Source organism: Camelina sativa, chromosome 10 (assembly GCF_030686135.1).
Source record: "Camelina sativa cultivar CO46 ecotype springtype chromosome 10, ASM3068613v1".
Taxonomy (NCBI): Eukaryota; Viridiplantae; Streptophyta; class Magnoliopsida; order Brassicales; family Brassicaceae; genus Camelina; species Camelina sativa.
Window position 1 is genome coordinate 16,154,764 of NC_141889.1, and position 25,110 is coordinate 16,179,873.

The 25,110-nt window shown below is 38.6% G+C and overlaps 4 protein-coding genes across 4 annotated transcripts; 1 reads left to right on the forward strand and 3 right to left on the reverse strand.

Moving 5' to 3' along the window:
* Window positions 1–7,914: 7,914 nt before the first annotated feature.
* Window positions 7,915–8,682, reverse strand: LOC147936226 (uncharacterized). The gene is made up of 2 exons (XM_087468640.1): window positions 8,097–8,682; window positions 7,915–7,919 (listed from the first exon to the last, which is right to left on the reverse strand). The coding sequence occupies exons 1-2, from the start codon at window positions 8,680–8,682 to the stop codon at window positions 7,915–7,917; spliced, it is 591 nt and encodes a 196-aa protein (XP_087324766.1).
* Window positions 8,683–8,685: 3 nt separating this feature from the next.
* LOC147936227 (uncharacterized) lies at window positions 8,686–12,256 on the reverse strand. Its single transcript, XM_087468641.1, has 9 exons — window positions 12,127–12,256; window positions 11,670–11,794; window positions 11,490–11,573; window positions 11,307–11,444; window positions 10,710–11,210; window positions 10,051–10,638; window positions 9,879–9,945; window positions 9,052–9,335; window positions 8,686–8,946 (listed from the first exon to the last, which is right to left on the reverse strand). The coding sequence occupies exons 1-9, from the start codon at window positions 12,254–12,256 to the stop codon at window positions 8,686–8,688; spliced, it is 2,178 nt and encodes a 725-aa protein (XP_087324767.1).
* A 6,669-nt stretch (window positions 12,257–18,925) lies between these two features.
* On the forward strand, window positions 18,926–22,096 carry LOC104719168 (serine carboxypeptidase-like 20). Its single transcript, XM_010437030.3, has 13 exons — window positions 18,926–19,637; window positions 19,729–19,951; window positions 20,044–20,166; window positions 20,246–20,348; window positions 20,443–20,480; window positions 20,570–20,671; window positions 20,761–20,841; window positions 20,926–21,162; window positions 21,250–21,315; window positions 21,397–21,518; window positions 21,607–21,720; window positions 21,792–21,837; window positions 21,914–22,096. The coding sequence occupies exons 1-13, from the start codon at window positions 19,489–19,491 to the stop codon at window positions 21,995–21,997; spliced, it is 1,488 nt and encodes a 495-aa protein (XP_010435332.2). The 5' UTR covers window positions 18,926–19,488; the 3' UTR covers window positions 21,998–22,096.
* A 271-nt stretch (window positions 22,097–22,367) lies between these two features.
* LOC104719171 (gamma-interferon-responsive lysosomal thiol protein-like) lies at window positions 22,368–23,759 on the reverse strand. The gene is made up of 5 exons (XM_010437031.3): window positions 23,323–23,759; window positions 23,161–23,226; window positions 22,932–23,054; window positions 22,752–22,844; window positions 22,368–22,670 (listed from the first exon to the last, which is right to left on the reverse strand). Exons 1-5 carry the CDS (start codon window positions 23,602–23,604, stop codon window positions 22,542–22,544), a joined length of 693 nt encoding a protein of 230 aa, XP_010435333.1. The 5' UTR covers window positions 23,605–23,759; the 3' UTR covers window positions 22,368–22,541.
* Window positions 23,760–25,110: the final 1,351 nt, after the last annotated feature.

Consider the following 25,110-nt stretch of genomic DNA (forward strand, 5'->3'; position numbering starts at 1 on the left):
AACCGCCACAAAAACCAAACAAATGGGTAAACAGCCCGCCATGAAGTCCACACAATGGCTAAACAGCCCGCCACAAAGGCCACACAATGGTTAAACAGCCCGCCACGAAGGCCACACAACGGCTAAACAGCCTGCCACAAAGGCTACACAACGGCTAAACAGCCCGCCACAAAGGCCACACAAGCCCTCTCCTAGGCTCTCCGCCACCAAAAATGGACAGATTCTAACTCACATGAAACTTTCCATTTTTTAGCAGTTACCACATCTGGAAACTTTCCACTTATAGAAACTTCTAATTCAGGAAACTTTCCTCCAAAACACTGCCTTGCGGAAATATTGTACCCTAAACACCACCTCATCTTGTTACTGAGTCGCACAACCAACTACCCCAAGCGACCGAGTAATAAGAGAGATGGGCTGGAATACTCCATTCCCGCTCCAGCCACAGACTACATATGGGGCCAGGCTAGGCAAGCTCAAGTCGTGGCTTGCTTCTCATACCTTTTCTTAAACATTGCCTTCATCCTCACCTCAGGCTCCCAAGTCTGCTCCTCCACACCATCACAGTCCCACAAGACTCTCATCAAAGGAATCTTTTTCATCCGAAGTTCCTTGATCCTCCTCTCGAGAACCCTCACTGGTCTCACCTCCAAAGTCATGTTGGGCTGAAGATCCTCAGGGATCATAGCCAACAACGGTTCATCCTCACGGAGACACTTCCGCAACATAGACACATGGAAAACCTTATGGAATGCACGCATAACCTCAGGTAACTCCAGCCTATATGCCACTGGTCCAACTCACTCAATCACTCTGAACGGACCCATATACCTCGGACTCAACTTAGTCTCAGTCAATGACCTGTTCGGACCCCGTAACATGGCCATCTTGAGGTACACTCTATCTCCAACCTGAAACTCAAGATCTCTCCTCCTCCTATCGGCATAACTCCTCTGCCGATCCTGAGCTTCCTTCATGTTCAGCTTGAGAACCCGAATCTTCCCCACCTGAGTCCAGCATAACGGTGTACGAAACGGCCTCCCATACAAAGCCTCATAAGGAGTCATGCTAATACTCGTCTGGTAACTGTTGTTATAAGCAAACTCTACCAAGCTCAATTGATATGCCCAATGGCCACCCTAATCCAACACACACATCCTCAGCAAATCCTCAACCGTCTGGATCGTCCTCTCCGACTGTCCATCTGTCTGGGGATGATAAGCTGTACTCATATGCACCTTAGTGCCCATCTCTTCCTGAAATGCCCTCCAGAACACCGAAGTGAACTTGGAATCCCTATCAGACACAATACTCGTTGGCACCCCATGCAACCTGACTATCTCCTTTACATACTTATTAGCCAAGACTGTTGCTCCATGAGTCTTCTTAATGGCCAGAAAATGTGCCGACTTAGTCAACTGGTCCACAATGACCCAAATAGCATTAAAACGTCCTCGACACTGGCAAACCCACCACGAAGTCCATAGTAATCATATCCCACTTCCACTCTGGAATGGGAAGACTCTTCAGTAATCCACCTGGTACTTGATGCTCAGCCTTTACTAGCTGACACACATCGCACCTCGCAACCCAACTAGCCATGTCCTTCTTCTTCCCGACCCGGTGATAGTACCTCTTGAGATCACGGTACATCATAGTCGCTCCTGGATGAATAGAGAATATGCTCGCATGAGCCTCTCTCAGAATCTCCTGCCTCAACTCCTCATCCTTGGGCACACAGATCTACCTATGCACCAGAATAGTACCATTAGCCGAAACCTGATACTCTGAGTCAACATCCTTTGAGGCATTCACCAGCCCCAAATCCGACTCCTGAGCCAACCGCACTCTGCTCTATCAGCTGCAACCAAACCAAAAAACCACACACAAGCTCAATGCACTGATCTCTCCTACCTGAGAATCCATATCTTGCTCCTGAGCTGAAGCCACCCGCTTCCGACTCAAAGCATCTACAACCAAGTTAGCTTACCGGGATGATATGCTATCTCAAGATCATAATCCGCCACCAGCTCCATCCATCGCCTCTGCCTCAAGTTCAGCTCGAACAGAGTGAATATATACTTAAGGCTCTAATGATCTGTAAACACCTGTACTTTTGCACCATAAAGATAAGATCTCCAAATCTTCAGGGCAAAAACTACAACACCCATCTCCAAGTCATGAGTAGGATAGTTGTCCTCATGCTTCCGCAACTGCCGCGAATCATAGGCAATCACCTTCCCATGCTGCATCAACACACATCCCAAACCCACTCTAGATGCATCTGTATAAACCACATAGGGTTCTCCCTGCTCAGGCAAGGCCAACACCGGAGCAGTAGTCAACATCTCTTTTAGGCTTGCAAAGCCCTCCTCACACTCCTGTGACCAGACAAAAGGAACATCCTTCCCCGTCAACTTAGTCATAGGACGTGCTCTGCTCGCAAACCCCTGCACAAATCTCCTGTCATACCCTGCCAACTCGAGCAAACTCCTGATCTCTGTGGCATTCTGCGGTATAGGTCAATTCCTGATAGTCTGAATCTTCTCCGGATCTACAGAAACTCCATCTGCAGACACAATGTGACCCAGAAAACCCATCTCACGCTGACAGAAACTACACTTGCTTAACTTAGCAAACAACTTCTGCTCCCACAACTTCTCGAGAACTGCCCTCAAATGCATTGCATGCTCTTCAGGATTCTTAGAATAAACCAGGATGTCGTCGATGAAAATGATGACAGACACGTCCAGAAACTCCTGAAACACACTGTTCATCAATCTCATACACGCAGCTGGTGCGTTAGTCAACCCAAACGACATCACTACAAACTCATAATGCCCATACCTCGTCCTGAAAGCAGTCTTCCTCACATCTGCCTCATATATTGGGATCTGATGATAACCCGACGCCAGATCTATCATGGAGAAGCAAGTAGCACCTCTCAACTGATCCAACAACTCATCGATCCTCGGAAAAGGGTACTTGTTCTTCACAGTAACCCGGTTGAGACCTCTATAATCAATGCACAAGCGGAAACTCCCATCCTTCTTCTTAACGAATAACACCGGCGCTCCCCACGGTGATACACTAGGACGGATGAATCCCTTGCTTAACAAACCCTCTAGCTGCTTCTTCAGCTCTGCCATCTCTGCTGGAGCCATCCTATAAGGAGCCTTGGATAACGGTGTCGTTCCTAGTTCCAGTTCAATCGTAAAAGGATCAGACCGAGAAGGTGGTAATCCCTGCAACGACTGGAACACATCCTCAAACTCCTCTACTGACTCTGATAAGCCTCACGGCCCTTCTCAATCATCTTCCCAGCCTGAATGGCCGAGATCACGAGACTCCCCGAAGTCGGTCTAATCCCCTGATAAACCAACTTCCCTCTTGAACGCTCAAACTCCACTCTACAACGATGACAGTCCAGATGAACCATATGCCAATGCAACCAGTCCATCCCCAAGATAACGTCATACAACTCCACTGGGCTGATAAGCAAATCCGCAGGCCAAGACTCTCCCGCGATCTGAATATCCATACCCCTCGCTCGACCAATGACCCTCAGAAACTTGCCTCCAGCAACTCTGACAACTCCTGTACGCTCTCCGGGATCTCCCACGATACCTGCACTCTCTGCACACTTCGGGGTAATGAAGCTATGAGTAGCTCCAGAATCAAACATAACGTGGGACTTAAACCCGCCCACCAACAAGGTCCCTACACAAACCTCATGTGTTGAGAACCTAACATTTTATCACAGGACAACATAAAATCTGAACTTACTAAGAATTCACAAAGACAAAGTATCAGAGATTATACCTGTGATCGCCCCGGCGCTGGTTCCACCAGTATCTACAGTCGTGCAAATCTGTGGTGCCTGCTCAATCCATGCCAATTGCTGCCCTCCCGGCTACCCCTGCTGCAACGCCGCCACTGCTACCGGCTGCAACTTGGGACAATAGGGCTTGATGTGCCCTGGCTCCCTGCAATAGTAGCACACACGATTTACTGTCGACGTGGCACTCCTCTTGGGACAGCTAGCAATCTTGTGATCCTTGCTCCCACACCTGAAGCAACTGGTACCATTCGACGTCTGCCTAGCCTCCCACTTCCTCTTGGTTCCCTGCGCAGACTTATCACCCTTGCTAGAACCTCCCTGATGTTGAGCCCTACTAGGCTGGACTGGTGGGCTAGCCGCCACTGCCTGTGCCCGGATATCCTCCTCAATCCCTGCTGCAGTCTTAACCAGCTCTGCACGTGAAACATAACTCCGCCCCCTACAGTGAACCCTCAAGTCATCACGTAGGACCCTCAAGAACCTCCTGATCTGAGCCTCCTCAGACTCCAAATCTCGACCCTCATACCTCAGAAGTCGACTGAACTCCAAGTCAAGCTCCCGCACTGACCGAGTCCCCTGAGCTAGCTGAAGGAACTGCACCTCCAACCTATCCAGTGCCTCCCTAGGGAAATACTTGCGGTTGAACTCCAAGACGAAGTCAGCCCAAGACATCCCCCTCTGCACTCTCCTGGCTGCCACAGAACTCCACCACAACTGAGCATCACCAGATAAATAGTGGACCCCAATGTCCACCCAGAACCCCTCAGGACACCTCAGAGTATGGAAGTTACGTTCCACACTCCTCCTCCACGCATCCGCAGCGGTAGGATCTATACCTCCCGAAAACTGCTCGGTACAAATATGGCCCATCTCTGTCAGCATGCTGATATAACGAGAATGGACTCCAACATCTGCAGCCACTGGCTGCCGCTCCTCCGCCACCACTGGTGGCACTACCTGAGCCTGAGCCGGTACCACAGGTGGCAACAGCTCTAACAAATGTGCCAGCACTCACGGAATCACCCTGGACACCCTGCGACTCGCCGATACCCTCTGCTGTCACACTTTGGTCCGCAGTCTCACTAACCATTGGGACCCTGCCCCTACCACGACCACGTCCGCGTCCACGACCACGACCAGCAACAGCATCCTCTATAACCATCTGCACTACCATGAGCAGAAGGCTAAGCACACAATTAACATAACACACAAACAAAAACTCAGCGTGGAATCACACTGTAGGCTCGAAGAAGATATTCTAGGACTCCATGCCACACACAATTGACTAACTCACGTAATCAATCAAGCCATGCAAATCCCAGACAACACAACAGAAACCTAGTGAACCCAAACCTAGAACCGTAAGGGCTCTAATACCAAACTGAAATGACCTGACCCGTTTTTTTTTTTTTATAATAATAAATAATAATAATATAAATAACTATGATTAGTGGTCCCATATCCACTAGCCATCTAACCACAATCACAAACAACAGCGGAATAACAATACCAATTAAATAACCAACTGAACCAATAATCCAATGTTAATCCATAATAGAATAACCAACAACCAATCCTAACCATTTCAATGTCAAACAACAGGAAACCAAGGAACCGGCAACCTAATAAATTCTAAAGACCCAACTTTAGCAACCTAGCAATGCCAGACAACATCCAATCGAGTGCCTAGAACATCTTCCTCTTCATTTCCTTGATTCCACGATCATACTTTGCCTTTACCTGCACCACAAACACAAATTTAGATGCATGAATATTTGATAAATACTCAGTGAAGCAATCTTCCCATCTACTGGGCTATACACACAAGCAATAAGATCTCTCATGCCACAAACAACAACAATAAAACAAACCAGGAACATGAACAAGTGACCCGATACGATCCGGTTACTGTTAGAATGGTGTCGACTGATACCTGAAGGTGTCGACCGACACTGGACATTTGGTGTCGACCAACACCACTTGGGTGTCGACCGACACCTGCTAGACACCCCGGAAACCCTAACGTTGTCAACCGACACCTCCACATGGTGTCGACCGACACTCGCTAAGTTCCCCAGCCATCCTCGCGTTAGTGTCTAACCGACACCACTGTCGAGCAGTGATTTCCTTCGAACAGAACCTCCGAATCTCGCCTCCAAACTTCTCCTCTTCGTCCCACACAATCCCAGGAACGAATTCAAGCCTCAGGAGCTACAAAAAACTCACAAACAACCAAAAACAAATAACCAAACAACACACAATATCACAGAAACAGAGATCTTAGCTTAGATAAGTCATGGTCATGCACTCACCTTTGCCAACAAAGAGATCTAAGCCCAAAGGACGAAGCTACCACCACAGAAACCTTCCCACTATGTTCCTAGCCTTGGATCTTCACTCTCACAGCAAGATCTCTCCAAAAATGCCTTCAAATCTCACAAACTCTCACAAGAACTCTTAGAAACTGTTTTCTCCTCTTTCTCTCTCAAAAACAACAAACGGCGACCAAGACAAAAATAAAACACGACCTAGGTTGTTTTCCCACTTAAATATGTCGGTTCAATGATTTTTCCTAAACCAAATCGATAATTAAATCAATCTGGCCGAACCAGAAATAAGTGGTGTCGACCGACACCACATGAGTGTCGATCGACACCCACCCCAAAACGCAGAGTTTTGGTTCGCGAGCGTTACAATAATATATATGTATCTGAACACAAATCTCTGATAATTAGTTATTTACATAATTCCCATTTATATTCACGTTCCCGTTCCAATAATTACATATTTTTTACGGGTATTTGAATTATTAAATATTAATCTATTTAGTATTTCTTTTAGTTTCTATCCCTTCTTTTACATCAAAATTTCAAATTTACCATTAACCCAAAACTTCTTTTCATTAAATTTAAATTATAAATTATTCATTAAGAAAGGTATATATGATGTACAATTGAAGTTTTTCTTAATTATTGTGCAATGTGTCCAAATGAAAATTTTTATGAAACATAGAGAGTATTATTAGGTTTCACTATTGAAATTTTTTGTAAAGTTTTGACTATTTCATTTTTCTGTTTATAATGCATTCAAATTTTTTTGGAAACTTAATTTAAACTTAAATCACAGATTATTCTTTTTAATGCACTATTTTAAATTATTATCTTGAAAATATATAAGTAGAATCTACAAAAAATAATTAATATCCCCTATATATTAAAAGGGAAGCCCTCTCACTAAGAAGCTGAGGTGTCATCATTATAGAGTTGTTGTACTTTTTTAATAAATACCCATAAATTTTCCACTTAATTACATTAACATGTCATTATATTTTTTTTAAAGCAATTAACTGAATAAGAATTATATATTCATTATGTATCTTCTATACACACACATTCTTCATTAAAAAATGCTGATTTGTTTTTGTAAACATGAATAGTTACCCAAAGGAATCTGATATACTCATGCTAGCAAGGCAAACGGGCTTGAGCCACGGTCAGTTAACAGATGTTTATTTGAAGATTGTTTATTTATCTTCATAGTGTAGACTGTGTAGTTTATCTTTTAATTGTTGTGCGTTGTTATGTTTGTGCAGGAGAGTCGCAGAGAGAATAGGAACCTGTTATTCCTCAACTCAATTTTTAGAAATTAAAATGATATGTTTTTGGGTTCATTTGGTGGTGAAGGAGAGATGAAGGGTTTGGCGAATACATGTTCAGCATGTATTCGATAAAGAAGAAAGAGAACGGCGAAAGAACGGTGGTGAGAGAAAGAGGAAGGGATGGACGACGGTGGAGCACATCGAAACTCGGCGGCGAAGTATATCTCCGACTGAGCAGAGAGGATTTATCTTATTTCCTTTTCTTTTATTTTTTAAGAGTAAAAGTAAACGTTTTGTGGTTTGTGAAAAAAAAATATATTTGATTTTATATTAATAACCGTTTCAATATATATTTTCAGAAATTAAATTAATATGAGCTTATGTGGTGTTGCAAATAAGTTACACAAATCTTTGTCTTTAATTTGTTACATTTACCTTTAGTAGTAACATAAAGAATTGCAAATATTTAACCATATTATACTGTAAAATATTTAAAATATATTACTTTTTACAAATTAATTTACTTTTAGTACAGTAACATCAAATTTTGCTAACATTCAACCAAATTTTTTTTTTTTGACAACAAAAGAAGATCAGCTCATGTGAGCCAATGCGAGGGAAAACCGTTTACAAACAAAACATGATGCGGCGAAGTACGCGCTTGGCGTGCCATATAGTCCGCAATTACATTAGCATTTCTGGAAATAAGAGATAAAGAGAAAGAAGAAAACTCCTTCTTGTCCATCTTGATGTCATCGAGATAGATCTTGAAAGCCGGCCAGTCCTGAGGGGAAGACACCATCTTCACCAAGTCTGAGCAGTCAGTATAAAAAGCCACTTCTCGATGATCATGACCAATCATGCACCTCATAGCCCAAACAAAGGCTTCGACTTCTGCATGCAATGGGGAAAGACTCTGACGGAAGTTGGCGGCTCCCTTCATCGGCGAAACCTCCGTAGCGGCTGAACACACCCAACCCGCACCCGCAAATGCGTCTCCTGCTTTCCACGATCCATCGACAAAATACCTATAACCGGAGAAGTCATTAGGCAGGGACCCTACGCGCCCTGTTTCTCGAGTGCTAGGTGCACTAGGATTCGGTGATATATCCGCACCATCCTCCTCTGCCTGAGCCTGTAACCATGTAGAAGCCTCCCCTATCGCTAATCGTACAACATTCTCAGGGTTATCCATAATTTTCTCAAAAACACGAGCATTCCTCGCCTTCAATATATACCACATAATTCATGGGAAAGCCGCAACCTGAGAACCCGGATTAGCAGAATCCAAGAAATGATCCACATTAGCATACAGAGAATCTGTAGGAAATGAAACCGGTTCGACCAGCACCTGAGCTAAAGCCCATGCTTGTCGAGCTGGCGGACACCGGAAAATAGCGTGATTTACCGTTTCCTCGTCAGCCCCACATCGACCACAATCTGAATCACAGGCAATGCCCCGCCTCTTCAGGTTCGCCGAAACCGATATACACCCAGATAAGACTTGCTACATAAAATGCTTTATTTTTGGTGGACACGCCACTTGCCAAACTCCCGCTAGGAGCGGATAAATGTCCGGCCCAAAACGAGACACTTGACATCTCTGTTTTGCCGAACGTTCCGCATCATACCCTGATTTGACCGAATACTTTCCGGACTTTGTAAAGTGCCAACCTAGTGAGTCAACTATCTGAGAACTACCCAAAGGTAATCCCCTGATCAAAACAGCATCCTCTGGAGTAAAATGCTCAAGGAGCATGTCCATTCGCCATGAATTAGTTTGGCGATCAATAAGATGTGAAATTTTTAACAAAGGGTCCTGAGAAGGTCCCTTACTCATAGCTGGTCTTGGGAATTGAGGTGGTATCCAAGGATCTGTCCATATAGGAATGGAATCTGCAGAGCCAACCCGTATAATAAGTCCTTTGTTTACCAAAGATTTAGCTGATACGATACTCCGCCACCCATAGGATGGAGAATAAGAACGTATAGGATCCATAGGGTTTGAATTCCTATACTACATGCCCTTAAAACCCGAGCAAAAAGGGAATCAAGTGCCTCAATTAGTCGCCACAATTGTTTAGCCAATAAAGCAGTGTTAAAATCATCTACATTTCTAAAACCCAAGCCACCCAACTGCTTGCTCGCACATAACTTCTCCCAGGCTAACCAATGCATCCCCCCAGACTGTCCCGAACTCCACCAAAAATTTGCCATAGCACTTGTCAATTTAGACGTCACTGTTTTTGGTAAACGGAAACAGGACATGACAAAAAGTCGGTATCGCAGTGGCCACTGATTTTATCATGACTTCCTTCCCTCCTCTGGAAAGTTGCTTCGCTGTCCAACCATTTGTATGACTCTGAAAGCGATCCCGAACAAAAGAGAAAACTTTTGTTTTAGACCCTCCTAAACTCTTAGGTATCCCTAAATACGAACCCATCCCGCCCAAATTTGATATTCCCATCACCTCCTGCACCTCACGTTTTACGTCCTCATCAACCATCTATCCAAATTGAATTGAAGACTTATCAAAATTAATTTGTTGCCCAGAGGCCGCCTCATATTGCTTTAAAATGTCCAAGATAACCCCACATTGATCCTTAGTAACCTTACAGAAAAAGAGGTTATCATCCGCAAACAATAGATGCGTAATTGGCGGACATTTCTTAGCCACCTTGATCCCTGTTATCCTTTTTTCACTCTCCGCCTTCCGAATATTGGCAATGAGGACTTCCGTACAGAGAATAAACAGATATGGAGATAAAGGATCACCCTGACGCAGTCCTCGCTCAGGAATAATCAAACCATTAGGTTGACCATTCAGCAGAACCTTGTACTCAACCGAAGATACACAAAACAAAATCCAGGAAACCCATTTTTCCAAAAAGCCCATTTTACGTAGCAAGGCCTTGACGAAACCCCACTCGACCCTATCATATGCTTTGCTCATGTCTGTTTTAAGTGCCATATACTTCCCTTTACAAGACGGGTTGGTCCTTAGACCATGAAACATCTCTTGAGCAATCAAAATGTTATCCGAGATCAGCCGACCTGGCACAAAGGCAGACTGAGTCTCCGATACGAGATTAGGTGACACCAACTTGAGCCGTTGACACAAAATCTTGGAGATGATCTTGTACCCCACATTACAAAGACTAATCGGACGTAACTCCGCCATCCGGGTCGGCTTGGCCACCTTGGGAATAAGGCAGATATGCGTTCGAGTTAAACTCTTATCAAAACCCCCTCCTCAAAAAACCGATTAACCATGGAAACAAGGTCAGCTTTGACAACTGCCCAAGCCTTCTGAAAAAACAAGGCAGTCATCCCATCCGGGCCCGGCGCCTTATCCAGGTGCATCATAAACAAAACCTCACGAACCTCCGCCTCTGTCACTGGAGCTGTTAAAAGCTCATTGACCTCATCCGTTATTACCATTTCAACCTCCCTTAACGCCTCCTCAAAGGAATCGGGAGAGATCGAAGTAAACATGTCTTCAAAATAAGATACAGCAGTATTACAAATATCGTCCTCCTTCGTAGACCATTTATTATTCCTATCATACAAACCAATTATTCGATTCTGCACCCTCCGCTGCTTTGTTTGTGCGTGAAAATACCTTGTATTTTTATCCCCCACTCGCATCCACCGATTCCGACTTTTTTGATACCAATAAATCTCTTCCTCCCTGTAAGCCTTGCGCAATCGGGAAGTTAATTCCGGAAGCACTTCCGGAACCACTGCATCATCCGCCTGGGCCACCTCCAACTGTCATTTAAGATCCTCTATCGTCTCCCTCCCAAAAGGAACATGTGCCTTCCTCCACTAAGAGATTTCTCGTCTACAATTTCCTATTTTGGCCACCAAAGTAGGAGTATCCTGATCGCCATCAGCTCCCCAACCCTCGGAAATAGCTCCCATCAAACCTGGTTTACCAATCCAACGCCTATCGAACATAAAACACTGACGACCACGCGGCCGTTTGACCCCAATACTAACCACCTAAGGTTTATGATCCAAAGCGTTCATAGGCAAATATTCGGTTACCGTATCCGGAAACTGATCATACCAATCCTCCGTACCTAAGGCCTGATCCAACCTACACCGAATTGGTTTCTTATCACGCCAGCCCTGCCAAGACAAGTAATCACCAAGATAAGGAAATTCCAAGTGATTGCAGTCCTGGATCATCCTGTTAAATGAACGGAAAGATGCCGCGTGTCTAACTTTACCCCCTTGTTTTTCAAGATTCCGTGTTAACTCATTAAAATCGCCAACAACCAGCCAAGGTGTTGATCTCGAAATACTTATCCTCAATAACCTTTCCCAGACCATATCCCGATTTTTGGGTACTGGGTCTCCATAGATAAATGTTATATTAAAAACTTTGCCATTATGTACTGCTTCAATATCAATGATTCGGTTTGTGGCCAATAAAATTGAAATTTTAAAATCATCTTTATTATAAAATAATGTCACACCACCACTACAACCAACAGGTTCCACTGTTTTTAAATTTTTATAGCCAAAATGGCCTACAAATTGTTCCAAATGAGAAAAAGATTGTTTTGTTTCCATAAAAAATAAAAAATCTGGCCTATGTGTCTTCCATAAATCTCTGAGATGACCAATGGTGGCCTTATTACCAAGACCATGACAATTCCAACTTAGGATATTCATTTACTGATATTTGGTTTTGGTGGCTTGGCCCCACCAGGACCGACTTTTATCCCTTCCTGGGTCTTAGTAGCAACACCGCTTACCCCAGCCTCCAGACCATATGGCGGAGGACGTTGACGTGGAGACAAAAGCATGTTAGCATTCCTCTTTTTCGTAGAGACCCCTCTAAGCACCAAAAACCCCTTCCCCTTCTTTCCTTTATCACTTATCTCCCCTGTGTTTGGAACCCTGTCTCATCATTGGGAGGGATAATGCCCTCACTCACAATCTTTGCACCATCGGTCTCCATTAGCAACTGATCACTCTCAGTTTCCTCCAAAACAAAGCCCTCTTCTGGCACACCAGATGTCTCCCCATCAGCATCTTCTATGGTCTTGACCACCGTACCACCCCCACTAACAGTATCCGGATCCTGTAAAACCGCATCAGCAGTGTCTGATTCCAAAGAGTTCCCAGCCAAACCTACCTGTTCCAAGCTTTCAGAATCCTCAGCGATCTTCTCCTCCACTAACAAGGCCTCCCCCATTTCCTCTCGCAAATCAAAGACAGAGCTCTCGTCATGGACCCTATCCACCTCAACTGTGGCCAAAGAAATTCCCCCCAATGCCCCAGCAGTTTCTGTCATCCCAACAGTGGAAACAGCATTCTCCTCAAAACCCTCTGTACCATCGAGAATCTGACCCTCTTCAAGGGGACCAGAAACTTGAAAATCCTGCTCCATTGGAACCTGTACCTGAGCAACCTGAACAACCGTTGGGTCCTCAGTCTCCTGGAATAGAGATTTCTTGACCTGCCGGTGCTTTCTTTGCTCAAAAATTGGCTCCCTCACCTCCTCTGAAACCAATTACAACGCAGAAACCTGACGTTGACGAGGCTGCCCCCTACCCAACCCATTCCTCCCTCTTTGATCTTGCATACCCCGATTGGAGACTCCCTTGTAAAAACCCTTCTGCCTCGACGACTCTCCCAATCCGTATTCAGGTCGAGACCGTGGACCACCATACTGGTGTCCACTTCTTCCCCTGAAAGGCCCAGCCTGACCCGTATTTCTCCTCCCCTCAGCCATGACTACTCCCTTATAACTCATAACAGAAGCTTTCTCCGACTGACCCCCCTTAATCAGCAAGACACCGTGAGCTACACCATTAGTTACTGGGCAGACAGCTTCATCATGACACAAACTGAAGCATTTCTTGCACCAACCGTAGAGTTTCTCATAGAAAAGCTTCACAACCGTAACTTCTCCATCAAAAAACTCAATATCAAGCTCAAAGCAGATTGAAGCCCGTCAATCGTAACCTGCACCCTCCCACAGTCAATATCAACCGCTTCAACCACCCCCAAATCTGACCCAATATCGCGAAAGGTGGGTTCTGCCCAAAACTGGATTGGTACATCAGAAACCCGGATCCAGAACTTCAAAGATGACGGGTAATCAGGATCCACCACCGAAGTCCATCGCACCATAGACACCATCCAAGAATCATAATGAAAAGGCTCCTTTGACAATACCTCGATAATGTCAGCTTCCTCATCAAAATCAAACTGAAATTTACCAGAGCCTAGGTCGGGCCCAGCAACTTTCCCCTCCACCTGCCAAATGCGCGGCAACATGAGCAACAAAGCTTTCATATCTTGCATTTGTGGGTTGAAACATCTCCCAATTACCGTTTTGGAATAACTGGCGATAAGCGCAGAATTGTCAAAAAAAGAGATCTGGACTCTGCGTCTTGGTCTTGCATCACCCTCCTTATGTCCCGACAAACCCTTCCCCATAAGACTCGCTTGAGACATCGTAACCCGAAAGGAAACACACCAACAAAAAAATAGACAGAGAAAAAAGGACCAATTTGCTATGCCAAGAAAAGGGGATAATCGAAAAGTGCCTCAGTACAATGAAACCCCTATCAGCTTTATAGGAAAAGCCAGACCAAAAAGGCAAGCAAACCAGAGCAACCAGAATAGGAAAAAACATCTGCCCAAGGAAGGAAAGAATAGCAATCCCAAATAATGGAGAAGAGAACCTCCAATCCGTATCCTCAAAAATTACCCAAGAGGATCGTCGATAACTGATCCCAAATCCCAGTAAAACCCTCTCAAATCGCTTCCCCAGATACCAAGAAACGAGAAACCCACAAAGAGACACCCCCAAAAGGAAACCAAATAAAGAAATGAAATATCGTATCCTTCTTTGATTCTCTCCAACCCCCAACAGCTGCACATATGCGAGATCGCAAATCCCATCACAAGGATAAACCCCGAAAAGGAAACCAAATGACAGAATTGAAAGCCATATCCCTGTTCAAATCTCCCAAACCACCCGTATCGGCACCATCTCCGCGATAGAGGAACCTCAATCATCCAAATAGAGACAAACCATCGCCCACACCATAAAACTGTATCCCATATAATCCCGAGAAACCCCCAATTACCCACCAGACACAGAATCAAGATCATGGGAAGGTTAAAACCCTAGATCCGCCGTCATCGAGAGTCGAACTTTTTGTTTTTCTCTTTCAGCTGTATAATAGTTTAGCTTGTCATTCAACCAAATTATATTGTAAAATTACTTAAAATTCTATTACTTTATTCTAAACTTATAATTAGCTATTAATTATTTTATTAAAATAATAACTCTGTTATTTTATATTATTACAAATAATAATTCTGTGCGTATGCACATGTTATATACTAGTTACCATAATAATTAAATAACAAGCTTTCAATAATTATTATAAAATTAATTATAAAAAGGAGTATATTACCCCTGAATTATCTCCAACTTATGAAATTGAATTTAGATATTTAAATTTTGACCTGTTACTCAGTAAAAATTTTAATTCAGTAGATATTATTTTTAAAGAATAATATTACTAAAACTTGAATATTAAATAATATGATAATTTAATTGTTTCACAAAATAGAATCATATATAAAAATTAATATTTTAAGTTAGATATCAAAGAATTTTATTTGATGAATAATTTAATAAAAGATATTAATATAGTAATTTAGATAATATCAAATGATTCTTTAGAATATTCTCTTTAAGATTTTTGGAAACAACTTGCTGAGTAATAAAATCTTCCGAAGATAAATTAAGGTTGCAACCACTATTTAATTTATAACTAATTATTTTATCAGTTAATCTATAACCTATTTGTAACCAACTTATTAAAATTATATAGTCTACAAAACAATGTTGTGTACTTCCGTTTTATTTCAACAATTCCATAAATTATATTTTATATAAAAATTATAATTTAATCAAATGAATTCCATAAAGGGAATCGTTGAATAGTTTGGTGATTAGTGAATATTCATTTCGACTACTATATTTATAGTAGAATTTAGATGGTTAGAATTTTTGAGATAATGCATTGCATTCAAATCACAAAATATTTTGGATAATGACGAATCTAAAATCCAAAGTTTATTCGCAAAATATGCTATATTTGAAAGTACTAAATATTTTATTTAGATTATATTTGGCAAATATTATAACTATTTTTAATTTTTTTGGTAACAATCAAATTTTTTTATATGTTTCCATCTAATACTAACCATAATTAGTTAGTATGATTTTTTTTTGTCAAATTCTTATGATTTTGTTATGGAAGTTTTTGAAAATCAAAAATGAATGATGATTTGTTTTTATTGAATTATATTAAATTGGATTGTTATTTCGGATATATCTATTAATATATGATCAAATAAAATCAAATCCAAAAGGTTAAATATATAAACTATCCAAACTTTAGGTGCAAATTTAAGAGTTGTTCATTGAAAGATTGTTTGATTAAATCATATCCATTTTCTTTGATTTTTTAAAAAACTTGCATTAGAATTAAGAGCGAATTTAATTGTCGGATTTTGATGGTAACAAATTTTCCTTTAATATATTTGAAATTGGATAGTTTGATTTAAATGGTTTGAGTGATTTTAGGGATTAAATATTTTTATAGTTAGTATCATTTTATTAATAGTCAGTTTACATTGTCGAAACAAAAAAAAAAGTTAGTACGGGACATTTTCAATTTACTTTACAAATTGATTTGTAACAATTATAAGGAAATTAAAGATCCTTTAAAGAAAATATCTAAATAATAGGAAACAAACCGTTTAATTATAGGAGGGAAAAATCTTAATATTTGCAAAAATATAAAATCGAATCTTTTAAATCTAATATAGGGTCTGCATCCCATTAATCTTAATATAAATTGTTTATCCATGATCTGAATAAAATTAGATATTAATTTTAGTGTTTGGCTTTAGATGACTGTTTGGATACACCCTTTATAATAGGGGTATTATATGGCATTCAGTTTTGTTTATTTTTTTATTACTAAGTGTACTCCCCAATTAATAGTATAGATTATACTTTTTGGTTAGAAAGAGTCAAATCTTTTAGTATCAACATTAACTCTATAGACTAAAAGATTTAATGTTGGGGCGAGAGCTACAACAAAAGAAAGCAATGAGATGAATTGATCTTTGTTGGAGCTCCAAAATAACATAATAAGGAAGAGTTTTAAATAAATGTTCAAAATGTACTACTCTTTTAATTAAATTGAGATGTCACTTTTAAAACATGATGAAATGCGATGATCATTGTTAGTGTAGCCATAAAATTTACAACATATATAATAATAAGTTAAGTATAGTGGTAATGTGTTTTGCTACAAATTACTCATTATTCTACCAACATACAAAATATATTAAATGTATAATTTTTATGATTAATTTATGAATTTAATATAATATAATATATATATATTATCATATACTATATATAATATATACATAAAATGCTATGTTTACCTTAATATAGAAATTTGTTTTTATTTTAAAAAATGCCTAAATCATTGAGTCCCCTTAATTTTAGGATGTGTCATGTATATACACAAGAGAATTGGTTTGTAATCGATGAAATTTTTTTTTTCTTAACTCAGAGTAAATTCACAGACCTATAGAGGGGTCAAAGGCTTATGGAGGGGTCAGAAACTAATCTCTGGAGGAAGAGTATCCCATAGGAAGGATCTTCCCAGGTTTTGCAAATAGGCCATAAGTAATGGGTCCATACTCATGTGGCCAAAAGGATAGAGCTGAGCAATTCTTCGCTTGGGAAGAATCAATCTCTGGCCTAGACCAACAGGAAGACTCTTCCACCAAGACTAAAACCACTAGTCGACTCAGATGAAATTTTCAATTCGAAAAAATAAAATCAAAAGTATAATACAAAAATAATCTTTCTTTATTATTTCTTTTCTAAAAATTCTTTATGTTCAAAGTATTATTTTCTCTTATTTTCATGATACATAAGCATAATATTGAATAAAAGATCATACTAAAAATAACACAAAAAAACTATAACAAAAAAAAAGTAGAACGCTTGTCCACAAAAAAAAAACAGTAGAACAGAAAAAAAAAAAAAAAATAAAGAAGAGGAATAAAAAATACTATAATTAGTTATTATATTTTTTGGTTGGTAAGAATCAAATCTTTTAGTATCAACATTAAATCTATAGACTAAAATACTTAACATTTTCTCAACAATATTAATCATTAACTTTAAAACTAAATTTTATAGAATTATAGATAGTGACTTTTTTGAAAAAGTATTGCGAAGTTTTATTCTTCTATTTAATTATGCTTCCCACTATATCTTATTTTTACAGGTTTGAAACTTATAGTAATATATCATCAAGACACAAATTAAACCCCTCTTCCAAAAATCGGTCTAGGCGGCCGTATAATCGCCGGTTACACGTTGGACGGCTCCTTACCACGAGGATTTCACCATAATCGGCCAACAAATCTGAAATACAAAAAAAAGAGGATTTTTGAACTTCTAACTATGATTTTCCTTTCATAATTCTATTATATGAAGGTTAAAACTACGAGAATAACAAGTTAAAACGATTGATAGTTAAAAAAATGAAGAAGCAGCTTGAAATTAGGGTTTACAAGGATTTACATATCGACAGAAAGGAGGAAGAAGACGAGGGTAGTTTCATCATTTTGGATTTATAGATAGTGACTTTTTTGAAAAAGTATTGCGAAGTTGTATTCTTCTATTTAATTATGCTTCCCACTATATCTTATTTTTACAGGTTTGAAACTTATAATAATATATCATCAAGACACAAATTAAACTCCTCATTTAAAAATCGGTCTAGGCGGCCGTATAATCGTCGTTTACACGTTGGGCGGCTCCTTACTACGAGGATTTCACCATAAACGGCCAACAAATCTGAAATATCAAAAAAAAAAAAAAAGGATTTTTGAACTTCTAACTATGATTTCCTTTCATAATTCTATTATATGAAGGTTAAAAATATAAGAATAATAAGTTAAAACGATTAATAGTTAAAAAAATGAAGAAGCAGTTTGAAATTAGGGTTTACAAGGATTTACGGATAGACAGAAAGGAGGAAGAAGAGGAGGGTAGTTTCATTATTTTGCATTTATTAATAAAACTGTAAAAAATGCGCAATACAAGAATTGTGGGTTTCGAACCCGCGATCTAAGGGCTTCTAATACATATGAAAACCACTGGACCACTTTTAACTCTCGGAACATGTTACAGCTATAATATATTATACACATATAATGATAAAACCCATAAATCTAGTCCTTGAATAATCTTCAATTTAAATTGGATTTTTTGTTGAATCGTTAGGTCTTCAATCACCGCCCAACTAACGCCTAACAATTTTTAAGATAGAAAATTAAACTATTAAAGAATTTAATGATCGGGAAGCTGCTAGCCTCATACGTGCGGATAAGTTAACGTCGAAATCAATACACAAAACAATTTTTGGGAATCTTTTTTCAAACAAAACGCCTACAACTTAACAAACAGAAAAAGACTTCTCATACACCTACCACGTGTCACAGTTCCGTAAGCCAGTCGTCACTTTAAGTAACCGCTTGTTTACTTTAATAATTGGTCCCCAGGTCAACTCGCGCCACTCATATCTTTTGCTTACTGCAGCTCATAGCAGACGCAAGCTAAGCTCTTATTTGTATCTTTTATAGAAATGCTCAATATCGTGCCTTTTAAGGAAACTGTTACTTTTCAGAATCACATCTGTATCTGTATCTGTTAGCTAAAAGATCTATACACACCAATCCTATGTTTCCTTATTTGTTCTAAAAATCAATTTCTTTTCATTCCCATATCATCATCTTTTTGTCCTTTTATTACCAGAATTTCTTCCTTAATTCGTGCTAAATCATTTTCCCAACATTCATATTTTTTGTTGTTTATGGGCAACTAACTAAGATTTTTTCCTTCTGTGTTGTTTTCTTATATAAAACAACTACTTACAGAGATCAGTTTGTTCTTCATTGATTAGTCAAAATGGTCTGGTTAGTGAAGAATGTTCTTGTCTTTGTTACATTATTACTCTCTTCAGTTTTTGTAATAATAACAGAATCAGCTCCAGAGTCTGCTCTTGTTACCAAACTCCCTGGCTTCGACGGCACTTTCCCTTCAAAACACTACTCCGGGTAAAATATATCTCTGTTTCTTGAAACCTTCAAGATTCTAGTTTTTTTATATATAATTTTTTTCTTGATTTTTTTTTTTGGATTATTAAAGGTATGTGACAATAGATAAGGAGCATGGGAAGAATCTGTGGTACTACTTTGTTGAGTCAGAGAAGAATCCTTCGAAAGATCCGGTCGTACTATGGCTTAATGGTGGTCCAGGTTGTTCAAGCATGGATGGATTCGTGTATGAGCATGGTCCTTTCAATTTCGAACTACCAAAGAAAAACAATAGTCTCCCACTCGTGCATCTTAATCCTTATAGTTGGTCCAAGGTGATTTTGAAAAAAATTGGTTTTGTTTTAGTTTTCACTTTTTCATTTGTAATGTTTTTTTTTTTGATGTATGATTTGTTTATACTTTTCAGGTCTCTAACATAATGTACCTTGATTCTCCTGTTGGTGTGGGATTCTCTTACTCAAACAACAAATCAGATTACAATACCGGCGACATGAAAACCGCGGTTGACTCTCACGCGTTCCTTCTCAAGGTGTGAATCTCTTAGTAATGTTTTAGTTCTTGTGTGTGTAATTCAGATCACTAAATGCTTCAATGTTTCTTTACACCAGTGGTTCCAAATGTTTCCTGAGTTCCAATCGAATCCTTTTTTCATCTCTGGAGAATCTTACGCTGGAGTTTATGTCCCAACTCTTGCTTCAGAAGTTGTCAAAGGTATATATATATAGTGTCCTTTCATATTCGATGATGCATCTCTTGTCAAGCTCTTTTTTAATACACTTGTTGGTTTATTATGTTTATGTTGTAGGGAACAAAAATGGGGTAAAGCCGGCTCTTAACTTCAAGGTAACGAGATTAACAAGTCAATCGTAGTTTCTTGAGTTCATGTTTTGGTTTCAGACAGTGATTGGATGATCTGCTCTGGTTTTGGACAGGGATATTTGGTTGGAAATGGAGTTGCGGATCTAATGTATGATGGAAATGCTCTTGTCCCGTTTGCACACGGGATGGGACTAATCTCTGATGAACTCTTTGAGGTTTGTTTAGTTTCTTAGTGAATGCTTTACTCTTCCACTTTCTTAATTTCTTCCTATATATCTAACAACACATCCAAAACCAAACCCAGAACGCTACAAAAGCTTGCAATGGAAGTTTCTATGATATAAAAGGACGCGAGTGCGAGGAACAAGTGACGAAAGTCAACGATGTATGTATGATACTGTAAAATGTTTTTACGATGTTGAAAATGCTGTGAAATTATGGTTTTTAAAACCTTGTTTTTATATGTCAGGATGTTGACAGGTTGAACATGTACAACATTCTTGAGCCGTGTTACCATGGAACATCGCTATCCGCATTTGATCTCAGATCTCTGCCTTCGAGTTTCCTTCAGCTAGGCAAAACCGAAAAGCGGTTAGCTATAAGAAAAAGAATGTTCGGTCGAGCCTGGCCAGTTCGTGCGCCTGTTCGTCCAGGCATTGTCCCTAGGTGGTCTCAACTCCTTGCGGACATCACTGTTCCTTGCATTGTAAGTAAACCAAAACACACGTCCCCTCTCTGTTTTAATACTTGAGTTAAAATTAAAAAGCTGAATAATGAAAACGCTTATATGCAGGATGATAGAGTTGCAACAGCTTGGTTGAACGATCCAGCGGTTAGGAAAGCTATTCATGCTAAAGAGGTCTAAAAGTACTCTGTTTGATTACTGTTATTAACTAGTGATCATGAAACAGATGATTGATGTGTTGGGAACATTTTACAGGAGAGCGAGATTGGAAGGTGGGAACTCTGCAGTGGAAAACTCTCATTCGAACATGATGCAGGAAGCATGATCACATTCCATAGAAACCTCACTTTAAGTGGATATAAAGCTCTCATCTACAGGTACTTAAACAAGAACTTATAAAAATGGATCTTAAGACATAGGCTTTATATTGTTTAGAGAATGATAGAATGAGTTTATTTCCTATAGCGGGGATCACGATATGTGTGTTCCATTTACTGGCTCTCAAGCTTGGACAAGGTCTCTTGGATACAAGGTGATTGATGAATGGAGGCCATGGATATCAAACAATCAAGTCGCGGGGTAATCTTTCATCGCCTAGTCGAAAGTAACTGCCAATGTTTCTCTACTATAATGTATTGACATTTTTGCAGGTATACGCAAGGATATGCAAACAATCTCACATTTTTAACCATCAAGGCAAGCATTCCAAATAAGCATCTCACTTTGAAAGTTGTTTGTTATACTCTTAATTCTATCCTTGTGGTAATTGCAGGGTGCAGGACATACGGTTCCTGAGTACAAACCGCGGGAGTCTTTAGACTTCTATAGCCGGTTTCTAGCAGGAAGCATGATTTAAGAGATCTGTGTTATGAGTTTCATGTTCTGTCCTGTATTTAAAAGTGCTCATCCTATTGTATCTTGACTGATTTGAATAAAATATATATGTTCTTCTTCAGCGCATTATGCATCATACAACTTCATGTATAGTTACTTACTAGCTAGAGCCAGGGATTAATAACTTCATTAATTTGCAAGTGTTAGACAATTTCAAATCAATCTTTTCATAATGAATCTCTTAGGAAGCTGGCCTTCAGTGGCAGGATAAAGATAACTCATATAAAAAGAAGTTTGACAATTTGTTCATAATGCATTTGTGGTCCATCTCCACTAAAACCACAGAAACTGGTACGACTTCATTTCTAAAGCATTTCCAATGGAAGAAGAAAAAAAACTAAGCTGCTTCATATTATTTTCTAGGATAATATGAAAAAAAAAAAGTGGTCAGTCTTAAAACATTAATGTAGTTAAATTCAGTACATTTTTAAACATAACAAGCTTAGTAAAAGATCTTTATTAAAAGTTATTCCACTAACATAAAACCCATCTTACTTCAGTATGCTTCAATTGGCATAGGAGAACTGAAGCATTGGCACTTTCATCTTAGACAAGGCAGAGGAGTTGCAGAGTTTTGGGAGAGCAGCCTTTCCATAGTAGGCTTTGCAGACTAAGTCCACAAAATTATCAATATTCTGCTCCAAAAACATTCAGCAAGTGATTACTTTTTCAGCAAAAACACTAATCAGCCAAAGTTGTAAAGAAGTTATGTATACCTCGTAGAGTGGTTTGCCGTTGAGTGTCATCCATGGTACGTATTTATGCTCCGGTTTCAAACTCAAGGTTTGGTTTGCATACCCAAGTATCAGCTGTCCAATAAAAAAAAAACAAAAGAACGATTAGAAATAGATCATAGAGTAAAATGTATATATGCTTTTTTATGTGTACCTAGCTACCTTTTTAGAGAGATCACCATTGTAACAATCACTAATTGCTTTGTCACCTCCATACTTTTTAACACATGACTCCCAAGCATTCGTGTTAGTTTCAACGCACCGTATAAACCTATAGTGCAATCTCTGCGTTCCAAACCCATCACATTAATTTTTCATAATTCATTTTGTCACCAAAAACAATAGTAGTATACATATAGTGAACAAAATGGAGTAATCATTAATTATATACCTGATTTGGCCAAGTGCTTATGGCGCACGCTTCAAGGGCGTTTAGTTTACATTCTTCTTCACCATGCTTCACAAATTTAACAAACATAAAGCGTTTAGAATAAGATTAAGAGATAATCATATAATTAAGACCAATTAAGAAGAGAGAGAAATTGACTAGAACCTGGCAAGTGACGGTAAGATCGTCCGAGACGTGGGCGTTACCGAATGGAACAAGCTTGAGATCGGTGATTGTGTGGAGATCGGTGCTAAAGACTTTGCCTAGATAATGGACAATGAAATTCTGACAAGAAGGACAAAGTGATTCGTAGTAAAGATTGAGCTTAACTTTGTCGGATTCTCCAGCCACGAGTTTGTCCGAAGATGTGAACAAGACGAGACAAGCTAAGAACACAAGCTTGATTGAATAAGAAGAAGAAGAAGAAGAAGAAGAAGAAGAAGACATGGTTCTTAAATCTTAATTAGTGTTTGAGTTGAGTGCTCATGACTACTTGCCTTGTGTGTGCTATTCAATAATAGATAAGATTTTATTGACTTTTGTCTCCCTACTCCCTACTTAACCAGTAAGCACTATCAGTCCACTAGTGGGCCGGGGGATCCAGGTCTAAATTATACCGGTGATATTAATATATTTATTATTAAATAAGCAATTTTTTTTTAAATCTATATTAACATTTTTGAAGTACATAAATTTTGTGTTATGCTCTTTTAGTTTTGTTTATTTAAAAAATTATTTACAACATTAATCCCTAAAAATTTTTCAAAACTAACATTATTCTAGATTTTGTTTCCTAAATATTTTACATTTTATTTCAATTAAAAAAATAACAACAATCAATATGGAAATAAAAACTATCATATATTTAACTATACATTATGTTGTGTTATGAAGATATTCTATATCTGAATCCTTCGTAAACAAATAAAAAAACAATTTGATTCCCATTTTGTTTTTCAAAATCTGTAAGTTTTGATTCTTAACATAAGAAAAACTTCGATTGACAATTATTTAAATATTATAATTAACATATATAAACTTAATAAAAAATTTAATTATTATGAATATGTAAAATTAAAAAATTCTAAAATACTATATAATGTGGTTATATAGTAGATGAGTTATAAAGAGAACATGTTGAAATTAATAAAATATTATTAAATTTGTGTTAATACAGTTTAAATCCACATTTAATTATTTATCAACACTACGAATATTAGAATATTTGACATAAAATCAAGTTGATTTAACTAAGATTGTATAAAATAATTAAATCATTAGGAAAAATGTGACTTAATCACAGCGTATAATTACTGATTATGTATTTAGATCCTTTATTTTTTGTTATAAAAATTAAAAATCAAAATAAAATCTCAAACACTAAACAAAACAAACTAAATATAACAAACAAATAGTCATGAAGTGTATTGCGGTTTAAAAAATAATATAAATATTTACCCGCACAACAACTAGAAAATTTAGTTATTTCTCTATTTACAAAATATTCAATATTTAACAAATATATACAACATAAAATATGAATTATAATAAAACATAAAGAGTTAATTATGTAGATAGTCAAATTTTCGCTCAAAAATGGTAACAACGAGTGATAAATTTATTATATGACCAGACGGTTCGAGGGTGGTTTTTTCATAGATAACGAGGATAATGTATATAAATTGCATGCCATTTTGAACAAAAATATACAACGGATTAAAGACAAAAATATTGAAATGTTAAAAAATGTCGTGCACATTTCACCTGCTCATATATATTTTGCAAATTATTTTTCCAATAGCATGTGACAGTTTAAATTAAAAAAATGAGTTATCTAGTGAGATTGTGAGAATACTTATAATGAGACTCCCAACAGAAAATTATCTCTGCAAGATAGGATAGATATTTTTTTTTCAACTAATGGTAAGAAATAAAAGTGGGTATATTTTCTAT